Raw genomic sequence first — 23,971 nt, forward strand, 5'->3', positions numbered from 1 at the left:
TAATATTAAGTGGATAATACATATAAATTAATCACATTATGACCTTGGTCATAACACGGTGTAATATTTATTCTGTATTCATATAAAGTGAATTAAATAATTTAATGTGTTCTGTGATTTGCAAGCTATGTACTGTCTACTTCCTTTATCTTTATCTGCTGAAGAGGGCCTCTCTGAGGCCGAAATATATAGATACTTCCCACTGTGTTTTATTTTCCACTCATCTGTGGTTCAGATTACAAACACGCACACAGCGCCTGGCTTCTGCTAGGCATCCCTATTTATCCGGGGTGTGGCTGTGTTAGGGGTACTGAACACTTTGAATCAGAGTGCGCAGGTTCGAGTCCTGTCCAGGTATGAGTATACCATTCATCTACATACCTGGAGAGGGTTTCGGGGGTCAACTCCCCCGCGGCCCGGTCTATGACCAGTCCGCGGTGGATCAGGGCCTGATCAACCAGCCTGTCACTGCTGGGCATGTAAACCGACGTACGAACCGCAATCCGGCTGGTTAGGTACTGACATTAGGTTCCTGTTCAGGGCCTTCTTGAAAACATCCAGGGGTCTATAGGTAATCCCCTTACGTATGCTGGGAGACAATTGAACAGTCTTGGGCCCCTGACACTTATTGCGCTGTCTCAGCGCACCCGTGGCGCCCCTGCTTGACATTGGGGGGATGCTGCATCTCTTGCCGAGTATTTTGTTTCCGTATTCAGTGATTCCCGTTAGTGAATTTGTATTTTTTGTATTTTTTTCGAGAAATTCACAAGCGGTCACACAGCAAGTCGACCATGAAAAAAAAAAGGGGATGGAAATCTACTTGAAAGGATTTTCAAGAATGAGAGTATGATAAACAGGATCGTAATCTCTAGAAAAGAGATGTGATCTCAACTGAGGCCAGCAAGTAAGCGGGAATATATAATAAGAGAAGAAAGAGAGTCGGTGTCACTGACTGTCGAGATGGTTTTCACAGACTAGGCAACAACATGAATTAATAACCGAACTGGAAGCTTGGTTATTAATTCTGAATATAATATCTTTCCCAGGATGCGACCCACAATAGTCGACTAACACCCAGGCACCTACTTACTGCTAGGTGAAGAGGGACAGCAAGTGTAAGGTGTCTAACACCCTGGTACATACTGCTAGGTAAAGAGGGACAGCAGGTGTAAGGTAATTAACACCCGAGTACCTACTTAGTGCTAGGTGAAGTGGGACAGCAGGTGTAAGGTGACACACCCAGGACTGTTGCCTGTTGTTCTTGACTAAGGTGTGGGGAAGTGTGTGTGGGTGTTTGGCTCTTCAGGGATTGACGCAATGGAGGATTTGCTTGAGATGATTAGGACCTTATTGTTCCCGTTTCTTTTTCCGGAGGAAACTTTGTTTCTTTCGTAATTTTCGTTCATATTTGGCTAGTATATCTTTCCCGGTCGTCCAGAAAGTAAGGCTCAATGAGGCGTAAACTTTGGTGGCCCTAAAAAATTCTAATAACAACGAATATAATAATAATAATAATAATAATAATAATAATAATAATAATAATCTTTATTTCTACAAGTACATGTACAGGGTATACAGACCATAGCCTGACATTAATGACATACTACAACAGAAAGCCCCTGTTATGCAGGCAAATTAGGTAAATTTTGTCCCCAGGATGCGACCCACACCAGTCGACTAACACCTAGGTACCTATTTACTGCCAGGTTAACATGGACAGCAGGTGTCTTAAGGGAACACGTCCTAATGTTTCCACCTGTATTGGGGATCGAACCACGGACCTCAGTGGGAGAAGAGGAAAAAAGAAGAAGAAGAAACGAAGAAGGGGGAATACTGTAGTAGTGGACAGATGAATGGGAGAGTACTGAAACCTGGAGATGAGGTTGAGATCCTTGGGGTGAAATTTGATTCACAACTGACTATGAAGAACCATGTAGTAAATCTTGCAAACAAAGCAGCTAGGAAACTAATAGCACTTAAACATATCTTGAATCTGCATGATAGTAGAGGCTGCAAGACTGTATTAGACACAAGAGTGCTCGCACCTTGAGTATGCTCCACTTTCTCAGATTGCCTGCCCCCCTTATCACCTAAAACTTCTTGACACAATAGAGAACAGAGCAAGACGACTCATCTCTCATCACGAACCAACCTGGACAGATCTGTCATGTCAGCAGAGCCTTCAACACCGAAGGGATGTAGGTGGCCTCATTGTTATATACAAGGTCAATGTTGTGAAGGTACCACACTCGTCAGCGAGAAGACATCTACACAACAAGATGGGCAGCAAACAGTAACTACCCTCTAACTGTACCCTTCTCCTGAACATCACTTCATCTGAGGTCAGTTATTTTTAGGATGACTCGTATCTGGAACATGTTCATACAGTATAATGACATCAGTGAAATAAAGTCAGTTGGCCAAATGAAATCTCTGGCCCACAGATGGTTCCAGTTTCACACTGTTCCACATTTGTATGCCTTATAACAGTAAAAAGGCTTTAACATGAATTGTTGTAGGTAACAACTCTCACCTTGTAAATAAAGGTAGGAACTCTTAACCTAACCTTGTAAGAAGAAGAAGAAAAAGAAGAAAGTAAGACTGCTGACCCTGCTGGTGTTTAGGTCTGGAGTCTACCTGATCCAAGATGGGAATTTATTGTTCCCGTTACTCATTCCAGAGGAAACTTTTTCCTGTCTCATTCTCACCGGCATTATTGAGCCCTGAGTCCCGGAGTCCAGGAGCCCCGGCTCATTAAAGCATCATCACTGGTGGCCCTGAATAACATCTTTAGTGGTCCTGTACAACATCTTTGGTGGCCCTAAACAACACCTCTGGTGGCCCTGAGCAACACCTCTGGTGGCCCTGAACAACCCCAATCACAACCAGGATGCAGTTAACCAGATTGTATGTGAGTGTTATTATATTGTTCATGTTTATTGGTCCCCTCATGAGAGAGAGGAATGGGAGGAGGGCTCTTGATCCCTGGTGAACAAGTGGTTTTTGATATATGGAATTGTATCTGTGCTCCAGTTCCTCAGATCAAGGACCCTATGGAAATAAGTCACTGACTTTTTTTTCGATTAATAAGTTTATTTAGGTATAGATACACATAAATACAGTTACACAGATTATCATACATAGTAACATATATGTAAATTACCCAGGATAACCCCCAAAAAAGTTAGTGACATTTCCATTGGGTAATTTACACTATATCATTGTATCTATGACACATTAAGGTTGAGAGATAAGATTAAATAGGGTGAGATTTTGTTTGGATTTTTAATCATGGAGGGTTAACAACCCAGGATAACCCAGGAAAGTTGGTGAGTCATCGAGGACTGTCTTGTCTTTTTTCCATTGGGGTCCTTCAATCTTGTCCCCCAGGATGCGACCCCCGCCAGTCGACTAACACCCAGGTACCTACTTGCTTGCTGGGGGACCAGGAACACCAGGTGTAAGGAAATATGCCCAATGTTTCCACCCATTCGGGGATTGAACCACAGACACTAAGTGTGTGAAGCAAAAGTTTTGGTAATAGTCAACTAAGTGCTCTTCTGCAGCTTTTGGCTATTAATTATATCTTACTTGAATTGTACAATATCAAACTACTTTTATATTTGAGATATATTTTTGTTGTGCAGATGGTAAAAAACATAACCTAACCTAGCAGAACCCACCTAACCCATTCTAAAGCAACTTAAAACAACTCTGTTATTGGTAGACATGTGTCTTTGCAGTGAAGTCTTTAATTGGTACAACGTAAAGCATTTTACCATTAGAGGATTCCACAGCAAAAAAAAAAAAAGTATTTTTTTTACCACTTGTCAGCATCCTACCTCCAGATTGCAATAATAATAATAATAATAATAATAGTGATGATGATAACAACAAAAAGTATATAAACATATGTTATATGAATTTCCCCTTCATTTCAAATTAGAAAATTTTTAATTTCAGAATATGTTAAAATAGCAAGACATGGTAGGAGGTAGCGGGATGGAGAGAGATGATAGTGTTGGAGGAAGACTCCATCGTGACTACCGAGGTGGAGGAGGAGGAGGAGGAGGGAGAGGAAGTGGGCGATACCGTCGAGGACTGACCCATCATCGCCATGTTATCCCAGGTGAACGCCGTGGTGTTCCTGAACAAGGACATCCTGGGGAGGATGAAGCCAAAGCTGACCTGGAGAAGATGGATATTGTAAAACACCGACCACATAAAGGTGCAGCACTATATTTCATACGTTGCTCTTACATACCTCACTGATAGTGGCTCTTCATCCAAGGAATTAGAGCTACTTGGGATCTAGGTGGGTACCAATAGCAAGCGTGTTTGTCTTGCATTCAGCAGACAGAGGATCAAGCCTCCACCTTGTCTTGTGCAGAATGACCCACGTGAGTTTAGGACTTAACATTAATAATAATAATAGCAATAATAATAATAATAATAATAATAATAATAATAATAATAACAATAATAAGAGCTACTTGGCTCTTCCTTTGATGAAACTGGATTACCTTCCATTTCCAAGGCACTTCATGATCCCTACAGATTTAGTTCTTTCTCATAATTATGCATATTTCATAAGCAGTTTATAACAAAAAACTGTTTATTAAAATTCTAATCTTTCCAAAAGTAACAAGAAACTTGGTGTGGTGAAAATGACGGATTTTATATTTTTCATGTGAGAACAGATATTGCTTAGCTAATTGATATGAAATTTCAATCCATTATTGTATAGGTAAAAAAAAAAAAATCCATTTTTGTCATAGTGTACAGAATTATTTAATAATGTGCATTGCAACTGTGACTTATCCACATAGCATTACTGATGTATACAATTCCGATAAGTTGATGAATAAAATGCACATGCAGCATTAGGGTATTTTTATTGCCAAAAGGTTTTGCCTGCACAGCAGGCTTCTGCAGTCAGATAATGGCTGAGGGAGGGATCACCTCAAAATTGCTCCTACTGTCTCCAGTGTGATATTCGCTTTTATTCAACTCTGGAAGCCTGATGCATAGGTGAAACATTTTGGCAGTAAAGATACTCAAGTGTTGCACAGGTGTCTTACGCTGTCCATGCACCCTATCTTTTTTGGGCAGCGATGAATGACCCATGCAGGTAATTTTTTTTTACCACACCAGCTGTCTTTCACCAAGGCAGGAGACTAAAAGAAAGGATGCATTCACAATTATTAATTCTGTTGCTGTCTTGTTAGATAGGTTAGGTTAGGTAAGGTTTGTCACAAAACAGGACAAGTGTTTCCTGACGCAATTCTTAGTCTTATAATGACCCGCAGTTGGAGCTTTTGGCCATCTGACCAAGGCCTTCTGCTGGCTCACCGGACCATCCCTTTAAAAATTATGGTTAGGACTCATAATTCCTAGTAGGTGACAGGTGTGTATAAATATTATAGTTCATAGTATGCTCTGAACAGCAGCATCCCTGCCTCTTCTTTAGGACTCAGGTCCAGCTATCTGATCTCTTTGAATCCCTCCATAAATGTTGTAGTTATAATTTTATCGTCTATGAAATTTTTATGTTGCTGTGTTGCAGATTTAAGTCGAGGATTTAGTGAAGATTCCAGAATATCTAAACAGCTGAGGCGGTTGTCCCGAGAAGATGATTCTGAACGTTACCTAGCACAAGTTCAACAGCTCCAGGTTAGAATGTCAAGTTGTTTTTTCCAATTCTCGTTGCTTCACTGCCTGTGAATTTACAAAATTAATGCATTGACAAGGTGGAAATTTCATACATAAAGGAATATATTTTTCACATGGGGAAAACAGCTGTTGTAACTACAGTCATTCATTCATCCAGTTATTCATTATGTTAAGGATTATGAATACTGTATGTACTTGAACTTGTTAATTAACTTGGGAAAATGATGCATTTTTAGGAAAATATTTGAATGATAAGAGCTCAAAAAAAAAAGAATAAAATCTGTTAGTTTCTAGTAGTTCAATAGGTTAAAATTACTGTACTGGGAGCATAATTGCAATAACATTTTTGTGATGTGGTCATATATCTGGTGAAGTCTCACTGAGTGGCAATAGGAAACCTGCATTGACAACTGTTGAAATTATGTCCATTATTGAATGGTACTTGACTAATATAAAATTTTAATGGAAATTTAAAGACTACAGCACAGTACAGTACAGGTTGATGATCACTAATCCGGCACCATCGGGTGCTGGATTAGTGCTGGATTAGTGATTTTGCCAGATTACAGAGTGGTTAGGGTAAAATACACTTAACCCAACAATATTATTTACGCAGCGGTGATTTCACCTACTTTGTGCCCTATTTTTGGCCCATTCCACTGTTCCAGTCTACCATACTCCGCTATTTCACTAATATTCCTTCTGTTCTGTTGACTGAGTACAAGAAAAAACAACCATTTACCTATTTCAACTACCCAATAAAGTGGTCAGAAATTAGCAATTTGGCCAGTTTCTCACAAATTTCAAGAGATGCCAATTTCAAAATAGGGTCCAGAATAAACAGTGCAGACATTCCTGGCACTAAAATAACATTTTCTCTGTTCATTAGTCACATCTCCAGGCTCCTCTTATACATATTATGCTTGCTTTTCATTTTGAATTTTTATTCAAACGAAAAATAGAAGATTTACTGTTATGCAGACTACTACATTGTTGTAATTGTATAAATAATGTCAAGTCATTCATGACTGCGTATTAGACTGGCCAGTTTGACACATACTGGACAGTGATGTCATTTATTTACTCTTGAACGCCGGCAAAAATTGAACATTTTTGCTAGTTTGAGCTCAATTTCAAGGTACTTTCTGTCATAAAACCAATCAAAATCATATCTATTTCTGTAATATATTTTCCATTCTATCAAATGAGACCAAAAAAATGAGAATACACCCATAAAAACCACACTAAAATACACAGCAAAGTCGCTGTTTTACACCAAACACAAGGTCACAGTTTTTTCTCATTATGCACTGTATGCTGCAGGATTTTTTTTTATATAGTGCACACTTACTACACAGACCTATTCTCTCATATGTAGGCCCAAATTTACCAGTCACAGCTTACCTGAGTGAGCTGAGCTCATGGTTACCTGGAGGTTATTCCGGGGATCAACGCCCCCGCGGCCCGGTCCACGACCAGGCCTCCCGATGGATCAGGGCCTGATCAACTAGGCTGTTACTGCTGGCCGCACGCAGTCCGACGTACGAGCCACAGCCCGGCTGATCCGGCACCGACTTTAGGTATCTGTCCAGCTCTCTCTTGAAGGCAGCCAGGGGTTTATTGGCAATTCCCCTAATGCTTGATGGGAGGCTGTTGAACAGTTTTGGGCCCCGGTGGCTTCAAAGCCAACTTATCTTTTATGAACAGTGTATGGTGTAGGTGATTACACAACGAGAAGCATTTCTTTCTTTCGTTAGAACCATGGCTAGTGCTAAAAGTGAGCAGGTTATAACAATAAATGGAAAAAGAAATTGGAATGACTTATGCAGCAAGTAGCACCACCAAACAGTAGCAGTAGGTTGGTGTGGCGACCCCGAAAATTTAAAATTCTGCTAGCTGAAAATAGTGCCAGATTACTGATGGAACCGGATTACTGATTGCCAGATTAGTGATGGCTGACCTGCACTGCAAGTGTATTTTCAGTGCACTGGAGCAAAAATTGTGAAAATGCCTCCTGCAAAGATAAGTTTTGATTATTGCTGACATGACAATTTTATTTTTGCTTGAATCTACTTTTGTTTATATATATATATATACAATACAGTACTAACTTTTGTATGCTTGCTGTAACTAATAAATTTTCCATGCTGTATTTTTTGTATATTGTTTTTATATTTTATATTACAGGTACAACACCGATTTTCTGGCATCCTTGGTTCCTAAGCTTTGCCATATATTGATTTTGCTGGACTAACAATGGTCATATAATAATAATAATAATTCAACAATACACTTCTAACCCACCATGGTCTGCTGGAAACTTAAATTAGACATCATATATGAAATAGGTTCATTTATTACTCTATAGGCACTCCTCACTTAACGACCAAGTAATGTTCCTACGAGTAGTCATTAAGCAAAGTGGTCGATAAGCCAGGAGCGCCCCGTACTGATATTTCAAGCATATTGTACTGGTAGTGGGTTTGTGTCAACCATCTTTAGATATTGTTTTAATGTCAACTTTGCATCATTTATAACATTTTTTAGTATACATATTTTTAAATGTTTACACAGTAGTATGCTGTAATAAACAGAGTAGAGGAAATCAGCTCTAATAATAATAATACTTAGGTTTGCATACTGTAAGTACAGGTGTTGGAGAGTTGGTTGTAAGTCCGCGCAACTGTTAAATAGGTAAGTCATTAAATAAAGTGTCTGTACTTACGAAGAATATTTGAGTACAATCACTACCAAAGTGGTCAATATGAGAATTTTACTGGTACTGCGAGAGCTGATCATGAACATTAATTGTTAGCAAAATATGATAAAAATCACATTCGATCAATTTTAATTGGTAAGAAAATGTGTTAAGAATTGCATAAAAATCAAGGTTATTGTTAGCAAAATATGCTAAGAATTGCATAAAATCAAAGTTAATTGTTAGCAAAATATGCTAAGAACACAAAATCAAGGTAAATTGTTAGCAAAATATGCTAAGAATCATAAAAGCAAGGTTAATTGTTAGCAAAATATGCTACGAATTGCATAAAATCAAGGTTGTTAGTAAAATAGGCTTAAAATCACACAAAATCAAGGTTAATTGTTAGCAAAGATGCTAAGAATCCCACAAAATCAAGGGATTACCACCAATAAACAATATAAGCTAACACACACTACATACAACACCATCTGTGGCAGCCCAGTAAACTATTTTTGAAAAAAAAAAAAAGAGTTGCCTCATAATTTTGTGCAGACTAAAAGATGTGCCAGATGATCCGTTACTGGTAAATTAGTGTTATACCTGTATTGTATACCGTTTTCATCCATTTAAGTGGAAGGGGTGCCTTGATGCTAGTGAACGGCTCTTGGTCTAAGGAATCTCAGCTACCCTCTACTTCCACAGATCATATCTGATCACATAGCATTCCATAGATACTTTATGACCCCTACAGGTTTAGCCTTCAACTTTAAATACAAAAATTTCTTCTTTCAACAAACCAGCCATATCCCACCAAGGAAGGGTGACCCAAAAAGAAAAACAAAAGTTTTTCTTTTTAACTTTAGTAATGTACGTATACAGGAGAAGGGGTTACTAGCCCCTTGCTCCCGGCATTTTAGTTGCCTCTTACGACACGCATGGCTTACAGAGGAAGAATTCTGTTCCACTTCCCCAAGGAGATAAGAGGAAATAAACAAGAAGAACTAGCAAGAAAATAGAAGAAAACCCAGAGGGGTGTGTATATGTTTGTACGTACATGCATGTGTAGTGTGACATAAGTGTAAGTAGAAGTAGCAAGACGTACCTGAAATCTTGCATGTTTATGAAACAGAAAAAAGGCACCGGCAGTCCTACCATCATGTAAAACAATTACAGGCTTCCGTTTTACACTCACTTTGCAGGACGGTAGTACCTCCCTGGGCAGTTGCTGTCTACCAACCTGGCACCTAGGGCAATAATAGCTATATTAATAATAATAACAATAATAATAATAATTATAGGTAGTACGTTGGTAGACAGCAACCACCCAGGGAGGTACTACCGTCCTGCCAAGTGAGTGTAAAACAAAAGTCTGTAATTGTTTTACATGATGGTAGGATTGCTGGTGTCCTTTTGTCTGTCTCATAAACATGCAAGATTTCAGGTATGTCTTGCTACTTCTACTTACACTTATGTCACACTACACATACATGTACAAGCATATATATACACACACACACCCCTCTGGGTTTTCTGCTATTTTCTTTCTAGTTCTTGTTCTTGTTTATTTCCTCATATCTCCATGGGGAAGTGGAACAGAATTCTTCCTCCGTAAGCCATGCGTGTTGTAAGAGGTAACTAAAATGCCGGGAGCAAGGGGCTAGTAACCCCTTCTCCTGTATAAATTACTAAATTTAAAAAGAGAAACTTTTGTTTTTCTTTTTGGGCCACCCTGCCTTGGTGGGATACAGCCGGTTTGTTGAAAGAAGAAGAAAATAATAATATATTGTACCTTTACTGTATTTGTATATTTGATTATATTTTTATACTTACAATAATGCATATGTTTTTGACAGGAATCAATTATGCTTAATGAAAATGTGAAATATGTTCGCCGTAATGCTGATCACATATTAGACTCCCTGTTTGAGAGTCTTCATGCTGCTCCATCACCTCCATGTCGCTGGGAAATCACTCGATGTATTGGTCGGGTTGGTCATGTTATGGAAGGAGACATAAAGAGGTAAGCAGATCCTTGTATTTATTTGTCAAATGCACTAATATTTGTTTTAACACACTGGTCATCTACCACATTCACCATCATTCATTCAGTCGTTGTCTTGTAAGGAGTGTGCTGATATCACAGTTCAGACAGCCCTCTGAATAATAATATTGGTAATTCCACACCTCCTAACCTCCAGGTTATGAATTGTTTGCATAACATTCACAATACACATTGCCCTCAAACACATCTCTCCTGCCTCCAGCTTTTTCCTCGCTACAGCATTCAGTCAGTACCAATGCTTCACACACAGTATACTCTGCTCATTTGACATTAGAGTAAAATAATTTTTTAGTGAAATCATATACAGTGGTACCTTGACTTACGAGTTTAATTTGTTCTGTGACCCACCTTGTAACTCAATTTGCTTGTATATCAAATAAATTTTCTTCATCAAAATTAATTGAAATGCCATTAATCTGTTCTAGCCCCGAAAAAAAACACCACAATTTTTTTGTTACGGGTTTTTAAATAAGAAAAACGTATTTATAAATATGAAATATTGTATACTCCACCCACCACCTTAACTGCTCCACCCACCACCATATCTACTCCACCCATCATTATCACTACTCCATCCACCACCCTAACTACTCCACCCACCACCATCTCTACTACACCCACCACCATCTCTACTACACCCACCACCCTCACTACTCCATCCACCATCATCTCTACTCCACCATCTCTGCTCCATCATCTTCACTTACCATCTTCACTGCTCCATCCACCACCATATCTACTCCACCCACCATTATCACTACTCCAAGCACTACCATGACTACTCCACCCACCACCCTCACTACTCCACCGACTACCGTGACTACCTCACCCACCACTATCAGTACTCCACCCACCTTAATGTTTCTGGAAAAACTCTGTTTAAATGGAGGTTACCTCTTTCCCGGATTTATGTGAGAACCAAACAAGGCACAAGGTGCCTCACTACAATCTGGGATTAGTGTGAGAGTATTATCCTTCCTGTTCTGTCTTGGAAGATCATGTGGGATGGGACAAAATACCTGACATTCCTGACTCGCGAAATCGTAATGACACGATTGCAAACAGACTCTCTGATCACGGGTTCTATCCCCACCTATGGTATGGTTTGTTTACCTGACATTCCTCTGGGTACAGAGTTGGATTTGACTTCAGATACACCACCAACTAGTGGCGGCATATCTGGAGCTCGTTCGTAACTCGAATTTTGGCTCGCAACTCAAAGCAAAAAATCGACTGAGCGACGGCTCGTAAATCAAAAAACCCGTAAATTGGGGCACTCGTAAGTCAAGGTACCACTGTATTTATTTTGTTTCTTTAGATTTATAATTACTGTGTTTTTATTTATATTGGTTTCTCTTTTGCCAGATATGTGGATGTAACTTTAGATCGATTAGAAACATGGAGAGCCGCAGAGATGAAGGTGTTGGTCTTGAGATGCATCTTAGAGATGTTGCGGTTGGATTCTTCTGGGTCACAGTTAGATCAGGTGAGCAATAATAGAAGTAATATATAAAAGTATAGCCTTCATATATGAGTATAAAAAATAATAAATGACTCACATGATGTAAATGGTGTAGTAAATTGCCATAAAATGTGCCAGGCACCACAAGAATGGCTACACTCTGCTATCTACTACACGAAACCACAAAAAAGTTGAAAACACTTTTAGGGCATCAAGTCCTAAGATGGAGTATATATATTGAGAGTTGCATGTCTCTTTGTGGATACATGCCAAGAGTTTTCTTTGATCCCTGTTTTAAGGTAAAGGTATTTTTAACTGATAGTGTGCAGTTTACCCAAAGTTTGGTGTTAATGACCTCTGACAGTTATAGCACCTACAACAGAAAGAAGAGTCCTGAGACTCCAAGCATGTGCTTATGTATTGCATTTCACTTGAGCAACTCTCATGTACAGAATCTCCACTTCTGGAGCATTTAAGTGACACCACACACACACTCATATATTAAATTACTGTAATAAGCATCTTGAGTCTTGGAGGTGGGAAGCACAGGAGGGGTTTGGGATATTTGCTGTTTAGTGACATCTAAATTGTTATATCTGTGTGCCTCTGGCAAAACAGTGATAGTGTGAATGATGGTGAAAGTGTTTCTTTTTCACTCCCTGCTTCATTTGGAGAAAGCCAGTGTATTAAAAAAAATAATAAAAAATAGTACTACTACTACTTCTAGGTAGTAGGTTGGTAGACAGCAACTGCCCAGGGAGGTACTACCGTCCTGCCAAGTGAGTGTAAAACAAAAGCCTGTAATTGTTTTACATGATGGTAGGATTGCTGGTGTCCTTTTTTCCTGTCTCATGAACATGCAAAATTTCAGGTACGTCTTGCTACTTCTACTTACACTCAGGTCACACTACACATACATGTACAAGCGTATATATACATACCCCTCTGGGTTTTCTTCTATTTTCTTTCTAGTTCTTGTTCTTGTTTATTTCCTCTTGTCTCCATGGGGAAGTGGAACAGAATTCTTCCTCCGTAGGCCATGTGTGTTGTAAGAGGCGACTAAAATGCCGGGAGCAAGGGGCTAGTAACCCCTTCTCCTGTATATATTACTAAATTTGAAAGGAGAAACTTTGGTTTTTTCTTTTGGGCCACCCCGCCTCGGTGGGATACGGCCGGTGTGTTGAAAGAAGATATATATATATATATATATATATATATATATATATTTTTTTTTTTTTTTTTTTTTTCAACAAGTCGGCCGTCTCCCACCGAGGCAGGGTGACCCAAAAAAAAAAAAAATCCCCAAAAAGAAAATACTTTCATCATCATTCAACACTTTCACCACACTCACACATTATCACTGCTTTTGCAGAGGTGCTCAGAATACAACAGTTTAGAAGCATACACATATAAAGATACACAACATATCCCTCCAAACTGCCAATATCCCAAACCCCTCCTTTAAAGTGCAGGCATTGTACTTCCCATTACACACATACATACACCCCTCTGGATTTTTTTTTTTTCTCACTGGTTCTTGTTCTTGTTTATTTCCTCTTATCTCCTTGTGGAAGTGGAACAGAATTCTTCCTCCGTAAGCCATGTGTGTTGTAAGAGACAACTAAAATGCCAGAAGTAACAGATGTAAGGGGCTAGTAACCCCTTCTCCTGTATACATTACTAAATTTATAAAGAGGAACTTTTGTTTTTCTTTTTGGGTCACCCTGCTTCGGTGGGATACAGCCAGTTCACTGAAAGAAGAATACGACTACTTAGCATCTTCACACCATTACCATACATACTTTAAACTTTATTTTAACACTGGCCATCTCCCACTGAGATAGGAGAACCCATCTATGAAGAAAACATTTTCACTGTCACTCATTCAATCAGTTTTGCCATTTAGGCATTGATATCACAGTTGAGGTGACCCTCTAAATCACAACATCCCTATCCCTCCTCCATAGTACAGGTACTGTACTTCCCACCTCCAGGACTCAAGTCTGGCTAATTGGTTTCCCTGAATCCCTTCACAAATGTTACCTTACTAACACTCCAACAGCACATTAACTCATAAAAACTTTAACTTCTCTGAATAAATTATGAGCATTGTTTGGCAGTCATATAAGTGAATTGACCACAGGAAAATTACAAAGATACTAATTTAACTTGTGGCAATTGTCTCAGATTACAGTCATATCATTAATAAAAAGGTTTCAGATTTTTACTGTACTGTATGCATTTAGCTAATGGTAAAAAAAAAAAAAATGAGATGTGTAGTAAGTGAGGTGTTTATGGATAAAAAACAATTACATTCTATTTGGCTTGTGGTTAACTGGACTTGAGTCCTGGAGGTGGGAAGTACAGTGCCTATATATTTGCTGTTTGGAGTGACATCTAACCTGTTGTATCTGCATGTCTCTGCAAAGACAGTGATTATGTGTGAATGATGGTGAAAGTGTTTCTTTCTTTTTTTGGGTCACTCTGCCTCAGTAGGAGACAGCCAGCATGTTGAAAAAAAAAAAATCCAACATTTTCTGGGTTATAGTACATATATGTCTTGTATTGCAGGTTGGAGAAAAGATTGTGGAAGGTTTACAAGGAGTACTAGAAGGTACCGAGACTCCTGAAGTGATGGTGGCAACGGTTGATGTTTTAAGGGAACTTAATATAAATCATAGTCATATTCTTAATAATTATTTCCAAGTAAGTACTGCAAAGCTGTAAAGTAATTATTTTGAATAGTATTTAGGTAGGCAGTCCTTATGGCTTTACCCTTGTGGCTTTTTTTTTTAAATTGGGTTGAAACTTTCAAAACTTTATACTGAATAAATAATCTGGCCTTTTTGTACCTATTTTGAAAATTAAGTTATCACTTATTGGGGATCGGGGCAAAGAAAGTGAATGCCTTGATGCTGGTGATAGGTTCTTGACTGAAGGAATTAAGTATATCCTTCCCTTCCTTGTAGGTCAAAGTGTTCCATAAATATCATACCATTTCCTTGGCTCAAACCTGATTATCTCCTATTTCTCAGGTTCTGTATAATCCCTACAGTTTAATACTTCTTTATGGGTATTCTGTAATAAAAAATAAGAAGAATCTCCTTGGGGAAATGGAGAAGAATTCTTCCTCCGTAAGCCAAGCGTGTCTTAAGAGGTAACTAAAATGCAGGGAGCAAAGGGCTAGTAACCCCTTCTCCTGTATAAATTACTAAATGTAAAAAGAAGAGGTGCTTCTTTTTTTTTGGTGGGAGACAGCCAGTGTGTTAAAAAGTAATGACAGGAATAAAGATGGCCAATGTGCTAAAAAAAAATTAAGAAGATTCGCCCAAAAGCTTTCTGGCCATCCTTCCAATTCCTATTGTGATTCAAGCAGTAAAATAACATTAAAAATAAGGTATGATACCTTTTATAACATGATTCACTGGTTGCTGCATATCCTTTAACTTACACTTTATTTTTAAAATTGTATTGTGTCTTCATATCTTTGATACCTTATTTCTTATGATAATAGCCTTTTTATTTAGAAGTTGAGGTTAATATAGAACCTTCCACAAAACATCATTAGGTTAATGGTATATTAAGCCAGATACACTGAGTTTGTTTGAAATACGTGTATAATAAATCTTGTGCAGCATAAACCATACCCCCGGCCGGGATTGAACCCGCGGTCATAGTCTCTCAAAACTCCAGCCCGTCGCGTTAGCCACTAGACCAGCTAGCCACAATAAGATTCATCCAACTAGGTATATTTCTACACCATAGGAAAGTTAGCACAGGCACCTCTGTGACCACAAATGCAAGTTTTTACAGACGAATCTCCAGCTAGCGTGGCCGTGACGAACTCTAGCTCAAGTCCCTTCACTGCCGTCAACATGACTTAAGAAATCACAATGACACTCTATGACTGCGGGTTCAATCCCGGCCGGGGGTATGGTTTGTTTGCAATTGTGTCATTACGATTTCTTAAGTCTTGTGCAGCATATTTTACCCTCAGATTAAAGAAATTTATTTTAAATTAATACAGCCTCTCCTCACTTAACGACTGGGTTCTGTTCCTAAGAGTAAGTTGGTAAGCAAATTGGTCTTTAAGCGAGGAGCATATTCTATTGGTAGTGGGTTTGTGTCAACCATCTTTAGATATTTTTTTAATGTCACCTTTGCACCATTGATAACATTTTCAGTATATTTTTAAATGTTTAAACAGAAGTACTATACTGTAATACACAGAATAGAGGAAATCAACTCTAATATACATTTCTTAGGTTTGCTTACTGGTTGGAGAGCTGGTCATAAGTCCAAGTTGTCGATAAACAAGTACATTGCTAAGTGAGAAGAGGCTGTATATGAACATTTTTGTGTCGGCATTAAAATACCAGTAAGATAGATATTGACAGTCATTGCATATTAATTGTATTACTTTCTTCAGGATATTGTGGATATATTGGTTGGGTGGCACATCGATCACCATCAGTCATCAGAAGTAATGAAGTATGTGTCTATGGCACTGAAAAGCTTTTCACAGCTCTGGCAGATCAATGTCCCTATTGCCACTACACTTCTCTCACAGTTTGTTGAAGATATGGAAGATTACTGTGAAGTAAATTTTTATGTATTTGTAAATTATTAATGTGCATTTTGTATAAAGATTTTGATTTAAAATCCTCTTAGAAGAGAAGTTTTTAAAGTACAAAATTTATCAGTGTCTTAAGATGAGTTTTAAATAATGTGTTGTCATAGCATGTACTATATAGTTGAATGAAATTGTCATGTAGGTTGTTTGTCTTTCTGTCTTGGGTAATATTGTTTTGCATTTGCAGGATTTAGATAGAGGTGTGTCTGGCCGGTCTTCCCCTGAGGAGGAGGCCACAACAGACCCTGTGGTGTGTGCTAAAAAAGTAGCTGCTTTCATTAGGTAAATCTACTAAGCTTTCCTACCTTCTGCTAGATTAGCTGCAGCATAAAAGCTGCCCCCTTTGACACTTGTGAAGGACATTTGAAAAATAATAATATAAATTTATTTCTTTTCTTCAGTATACAGGTAATGCAGTTTACATGTAAGAAAATATTGTTAAGCACAAAAGAAAGCCACTAATATGCAGTGCATTTTGGGCAGACTAATCCTAATTCTTAAATTCTGCTTAAGAACTAGACATGGGTTATTAAGTAGGAGTTTTTAAATGTACAACTAGGACTATTGTTGAATAGCTCGTGTAGAGGTTTTGTCATTTTCATATAAATAACAGTCCTTGGTGGCACTTCATGTGTGGACAAAGAGGCAAAGAAATGAGATCTTAGCATTTCCTAAAACACTTACTTCAACCTCATGTTTCCAGTGTGTTCACGACTGTCCTGCGCTGCCTAGAGCCACAGGTTGACCCTGCCATCAACCCCATTCTTTCTCCAGACTTTTTAGTGGATGCTCTTGGAAAAATGAAATCTGGGGCAGCAAAGATATTGCGACATCACTGGGAGGAAGCTTTACTGGACGCTCTTAACCAAGTACGATTTTTATTTGTCCACCCATTTTGGTTTCTGCTTGTGTGTACATATGCATTAGTGTATGTGCATATGTACATGTATGTGAGCATGTAATATGCACATGATTATCATCTGGGGCTGTAAAAGGAGTGTACATAGAAAATATATCACAAAAGGCTAAAGAAAAAACACACTTGAAAGGAAATACAGTATGGTATAGTATTCACAAAGTATATAATCATTTTCAGGTATGCTTGGTACTAATTCCATACAGTCAAAACATATCGGAACTTCAAGTCCATTTTTGTGGTGTTATTGACCTGCAGGAGAATCTCATAGAGCATTATGGCTTTGTCACCACATTGTCTTACCTCGCACTTCTCACTCAGGTGGGTTTTTATTATAACACCATTAAATTAATGTGCTCCATGACTATTTGTTGAGTTTTCTGTGTATGTATGTATATTGTAATTGCCCATTTGTACTTACAACAGCAGCAGAGCAGTGTTCATGGTATTGGCCTCTAATAATTTCTAATTTTTTTTTTTATTATTTTAACATGGCTGTTTCCCACCGAGGCACGGTGACCCAAAAAAAAAAAAAACTTTCATCATTCATTGCTTTCACCATCACTCATACATAATCACTGTCTTTGCAGAAGAGCTCAGATATGACAGTTTAGACATCCCTCCAAACTGCCAGTATCCTAAACCCCTTCTTCAAAATGCAGGCATTGTACTTACCATTTCCAGGACTCATGTCTGGCTAACTTTTTTCCCTGAATCCCTTCACAAAATATTACCCTGCTCAGACTCCAACAGCTCATCAGGTCCCAAAAACCATTTGTCTCCATTCACTCCTATCTAACATGCTCATGCACTCTTGCTGGAAATCCAAGCCCCTTGCCCACTAAACCACCTTTACCCCCTCCCTCCAACCTTCTTGGGGACGACCCCTACCCTGCCTTCCCCAACAGATTTATTCGCTCTTCAAGTCATTCTACTTTGTTCCATTCTTTCTAAATGATCAAACCGCCTTAACAGCCCCTCTTCAGCCCTCTGACTAATGCTTTTAGTAACTCCACACCTCCTCCTAATTTCCACACTATGAATTCTCTGCATAATATTTACACCACACATTGCCCTTAGATGACATCTCCACTGCCTCCAGCTGCCTCCTCGCTGCAGCATTTACGACCAATGCTTCACGCCCATGTAAGAGGGTTGGTACCACTATACTCTCTTACATTCCCTTTTTTGCCTCCATGTTTAACCCTTTCAGGGTCCAAGGCCCAAATCTGGAGTCACGCACCAGTGTCCAAGAATTTAAAAAAAAAAATTTGTTATTTTTTCTTATGAAATCGTAGAGAATCTTTTTGTGAAGGTAATAAAACAAAAAGTACGAAATTTGGTGGAAAATTGACGAAATTATGCTCTCGCAAATTTTGGTGTGTCAGCGATATTTACGAATCGGCTATTTTGCCGACTTTGACTCCCATTTTAGGCCAATTACATTATTCCAATCAACCAAATTCTTAGCTATTTCACTAGTATTACTTCTATTCTATCGATTGAGCACAAGAAATCGCCAAGTCAACTGTTTCAACTACAAAATAAAGTGATCGGAAATTGTTAATTTGGCCAATTTAACACAAAGTTCAAAATATTCCAATTTCAAAATAGGGTCCAGAATAAACAATGTAGGCATTCCTGGCACTAAACTAACATTTCCTCTGTTCATTAGTTATGTTTTGAGGCTTTACAAATAAATTCCATTTTGATTTTTTATTCACATAATGAATTTTTATTCACACCAAAAAATAGAAGATTTACTGTTATGCAATACTGTAATAATTGTATAAATATCATCACCATATTTGTGAATGTATATTAGACCCACCAGCTGACGTGTATTAGACGTGTGAGGTCGTTTGTTTACTCTTGAATATCGGCAAAAATTTAACATTTCCGCTACTTTGAGCTCAGTTTCAAACCATTTCCAGTGCTAAAACCAATCAAAATCATCTCTATTTCTGTAATATGTCTTCCATTCTATCAAATGAGACCAAGAAATCGCAAATACAACTATAAAAAACATACGAAAAAACACTGCAAAGTTGCTGTTTTAATCGAAAAATCATGATTTCAGTTTTTTTCTCTCATTATACACAGTGTGCTGCAGGATCTGTTTTATGTGGTGCACACATACCACATAGATGTATTCTCTCATATCTAGGCCCAAATGTACCACTCACAGTTTATCAGAGTGAGCTGAGCTCATGGCGTAGATCTACGGTTTGGACACTCACTGTAAAGCCGTAGATCTACGGGACGGACCCTGAAAGGGTTAATGTTCTTTGTCTCCGCAGATACCTCAACGCACCACTCACATTTTTTCCTTCATTAATTCTGTGGTTTACCTCGTCCTTCATAAACCCGTTTGCTAACAAGTCAACTCCAAAATATCTGAAAACATTCACATCTTTCATACTCCCTCCAATGTGATATCCAATTTTTCTTTATCTAAATCGTTTGATACCCTCATCATCTCATCTGTATTTACTTTCAAATATCTACCTTTATACACCCTCCCAAACTCTTCCACTAACCTCTGCAATTTTTCTTTAGAATCTCCCATAAGCACAGTATCATCAGCAAAGAGTAACTGTGTCAACTCCCATTTATTATTTGATTCCCCATAATTTAATCCTACCCCTCTCCCCAACACCCTACCATTTACTTCTTTTACTACCTCATCTTCAAATATATTAAATAACCATGATGACATTACACATCCCTAAGACCTATTTTTTACTGGGAAGTAATCTCCCTCTCTCCTACTCAACCTAACCTGAGCCTCACTATCCTCATAAAAAAAAAAAACTTTACAGCATTTAGTTACTTAGTACCTATTCCATATACTTGCAACATCTACCACATTGCTCCCCTATCCACTCTATGATATGCCTTTTCTGAATCCATAAATGCAGTGAAAATTTCTCTACCTTTATCTAAATACTGTTCACATATATGCTTCAATGTAAACTCCTGATCTACACATACCCTGCCCATTCTAAAGCCTCCTTGCTCATCTGCAACCCTGCTCTCTGTCTTACCTCTAATTCTTTGAATAATAACCTTGCCATACACTTTACCTGGTATACTCAGTAAACTTCTTTCAATGCACCAGCCATATCTCACCAAGGTAGGGTGGCCCAAAAGAAAAACAAAAGTTTCTCTTTTTAATTTTAGTAATGTATACAGGAGAAGGGGATACTGGCCCCTTGCTCCCGGCATGTTAGTCGCCTCTTACAATACGCATGGCTTACGGAGGAAGAATTCTGTTCCACTTCCCCATGGTGATAAGAGGAAATAAACAAGAACAAGAACTAGTAAGAAAATAGAAGAAAACCCAGAGGGGTGTGTATAGTGTGACCTAAGTGTAAGTAGAAGTAGCAAGATATACCTGAACTGTTGCATGTTTTTGAGACAGAATAAAGACACCAGCAATCCTACCATAATGTAAAACAGTTACAGGCTTCCGTTTTACATTCACTTGGCATTACATTAGTACCTCCCTGGGCAGTTGCTGTCTACCAACCTACTACTATTTTGTATTTTTTATATATTTATAATTTTTTTTTTCAACAAACCGGCTGCATCTCACCAAGGCAGGGTGGCCCAAAAGAAAAACGAAAGTTTCTCTTTTTAAACTTAGTAATCCATACAAAAGAAGGGGTTACTAGCCCCTTGCTCCCGGCATTTTAGTCAGCACTTACAACACGCATGGCTTACGGAGGAAGAATTCTGTTCCACTTCCCCATGGAGGTAAGAAGTAATAAACAAGAACAAGAACTAGTAAGAAAATAGAAGAAAACCCAGAGGGGTGTGTATATATATGCTTGTACATGTATGTGTAGTGTGACCTAAGTGTAAGTAGAAGTAGCAAGACATACCTGAAATCTTGCATGTTTAAGAGACAGAAAAGACACCAGCAATCCTACCATCATGTAAAACAATTACAGGATTCCGTTTTACACTCACTTGGCAGGACGGTAGTACCTCCCTGGGCGGTTGCTGTCTACCAACCTACTAGCATTTTTTTTTTTTATTATTATCACACTGGCCGATTCCCACCAAGGCAGGGTGGCCCGAAAAAGAAAAACTTGCACCATCATTCACTCCATCACTGTCTTGCCAGAAGGGTGCTTTACACTACAGTTTTTAAACTGCAACATTAACACCCCTCCTTCAGAGTGCAGGCACTGTACTTCCCATCTCCAGGACTCAAGTCCGGCCTGCTGGTTTCCCTGAACCCCTTCATAAATGTTACTTTGCTCACACTCCAACAGCACGTCAAATATTAAAAACCATTTGCCTCCATTCACTCCTATCAAACATGCTCACGCATGCCTGCTGGAAGTCCAAGCCCCTCACACACAAAACCTCCTTTACCCCCTCCCTCCAACCTTTCCTAGGCCGATCCCTACCCCGCCTTCCTTCCACTACAGACTGATACACTCTTGAAGTCACTCTGTTTCGCTCCATTCTCTCTACACGTCCGAACCACCTCAACAACCCTTCCTCAGCCCTCTGGACAACAGTTTTTGTAATCCCGCACCTCCTCCTAACTTCCAAACTACAAATTCTCTGCATTATATTCACACCACACATTGCCCTCAAACATGACATCTCCACTGCCTCCAGCCTTCTCCTCGCTGCAACATTCATCACCCATGCTTCACACCCATATAAGAGCGTTGGTAAAACTATACTCTCATACATTCCCCTCTTTGCCTCCAAGGACAATGTTCTTTGTCTCCACAGACTCCTAAGTGCACCGCTCACCCTTTTCCCCTCATCAATTCTATGATTCACCTCATCTTTCATAGACCCATCCGCTGACACGTCCACTCCCAAATATCTGAATACATTCACCTCCTCCATACTCTCTCCCTCCAATCTGATATCCAATCTTTCATCACCTAATCTTTTTGTTATCCTCATAACCTTACTCTTTCCTGTATTCACTTTTAATTTTCTTCTTTTGCACACCCTACCAAATTCATCCACCAATCTCTGCAACTTCTCTTCAGAATCTCCCAAGAGCACAGTGTCATCAGCAAAGAGCAACTGTGACAACTCCCACTTTATGTGTGATTCTTGTATATCTTATTTTTTTTTTTAACAAACCGGCCGTATCCCACCAAGGCAGGGTGGCCCAAAAAGAAAAGGAAAAGTTTCTCTTTTTAAATTTAGTAATTTATACAGGAGAAGGGGTTACTAGGCCCTTGCTCCCAGCATTTTAGTCGCCTCTTACAATAAGCATGGCTTACTGGGAAGAATTCTGTTCCACTTCCCCATGGAGATAAAAGGAAATAAACAAGAACAAGAACTAGAAAGAAAATAGAAGAAAACCCAGAGGGGTGTGTATATATATGCTTGTACATGTAAGTGTAGTGTGACCTAAGTGTAAGTAGAAGTAGCAAGACATACCTGAAATCTTGCATGTTTAACGGACAGAAAAAAGGCACCAGCAATCCTACCATCATGTAAATTCAGTTACAGGATTCCGTTTTACACTCACTTGGCAAGATGGTAGTACCTCCCTGGGCGGTTGCTGTCTACCAACCTACTACCATTTTGTATTTTTTATATTATATATTATATATTATTATATATTATATATATATATAAATCTATAGGGGAAGGAAGGCGAGGTAGGGGTCGTCCTCGAAAGGGTTGGAGAGAGGGGGTAAAGGAGGTTTTGTGGGCGAGGGGCTTAGACTTCCAGCAAGCGTGTGTGAGCGTGTTAGATAGGAGTGAATGGAGACGAATGGTACTTGGGACCTGACGATCTGTTGGAGTGTGAGCAGGGTAATATTTAGTGAAGGGATTCAGGGAAACCAGTTATTTTCATATACATAGTCGGACTTGAGTCCTGGAAATGGGAAGTACAATGCCTGCACTTTAAAGGAGGGGTTTGGGATATCGGTAGTTTGGAGGGATATGTTGTGTATCTTTATATGTGTATGCTTCTAAACTGTTGTATTCTGAGCACCTCTGCAAAAACAGTGATAATGTGTGAGTGTGGTGAAAGTGTTGAATGATGATGAAAGTATTTTCTTTTTGGGGATTTTCTTTCTTTTTTGGGTCACCCTGCCTCGGTGGGAGACGGCCGACTTGTTGAAAAAAAAAAAATTATAATATATATTTTTATTATATACTATTTATATTATATTCTCCATGGGACAGTGGAGCAGAATTCTTCCTCCGTAAGCCATGCGTGTCATAAGAAGCGACTAAAATGCCAGAAGTAAGCGGCTAGTAACCCCTTCTCCTGTATATATTACTGAATGCAAAAGGAGAAACTTTTGTTTTACCTTTTGGGCCACCTTGCCTTTTTGGGCCACCTTGCCTTTTTGGGCCACCTTGTCTTTTTGGGCCACCTTGCCTTTTTGGGCCACCCCGACTCGGTGGAATACAGCTGGTGTGTTGAAAGAAGAAGATATTTTTTTATATTGTATTATATATTTTTATTTATTTTTTAGATTTCAATGTTTGTAGCACTTCCTACACCCAGACAAGCCTGG

At 38.8% G+C, this 23,971-nt stretch overlaps 1 protein-coding gene across 1 annotated transcript in view; it reads left to right on the forward strand.

Moving 5' to 3' along the window:
• Positions 1-2,826: 2,826 nt before the first annotated feature.
• nonC (serine/threonine-protein kinase Smg1) overlaps positions 2,827-23,971 on the forward strand; it is a 134,974-nt gene continuing 113,829 nt past the window's right edge. Inside the window, exons 1-10 of the mRNA XM_070102179.1 lie at positions 2,827-2,911; positions 3,964-4,228; positions 5,567-5,673; positions 10,228-10,394; positions 11,802-11,922; positions 14,470-14,604; positions 16,328-16,498; positions 16,719-16,813; positions 17,235-17,400; positions 17,628-17,768. Coding sequence (XP_069958280.1) covers positions 3,985-4,228; positions 5,567-5,673; positions 10,228-10,394; positions 11,802-11,922; positions 14,470-14,604; positions 16,328-16,498; positions 16,719-16,813; positions 17,235-17,400; positions 17,628-17,768 — 1,347 coding nt within the window. The 5' untranslated portion in view covers positions 2,827-2,911; positions 3,964-3,984. The remainder of the gene's footprint in view (positions 2,912-3,963; positions 4,229-5,566; positions 5,674-10,227; positions 10,395-11,801; positions 11,923-14,469; positions 14,605-16,327; positions 16,499-16,718; positions 16,814-17,234; positions 17,401-17,627; positions 17,769-23,971) is intronic.

The sequence above is a fragment of the Cherax quadricarinatus genome, chromosome 80, assembly GCF_038502225.1.
Source record: "Cherax quadricarinatus isolate ZL_2023a chromosome 80, ASM3850222v1, whole genome shotgun sequence".
Taxonomy (NCBI): domain Eukaryota; kingdom Metazoa; phylum Arthropoda; class Malacostraca; order Decapoda; family Parastacidae; genus Cherax; species Cherax quadricarinatus.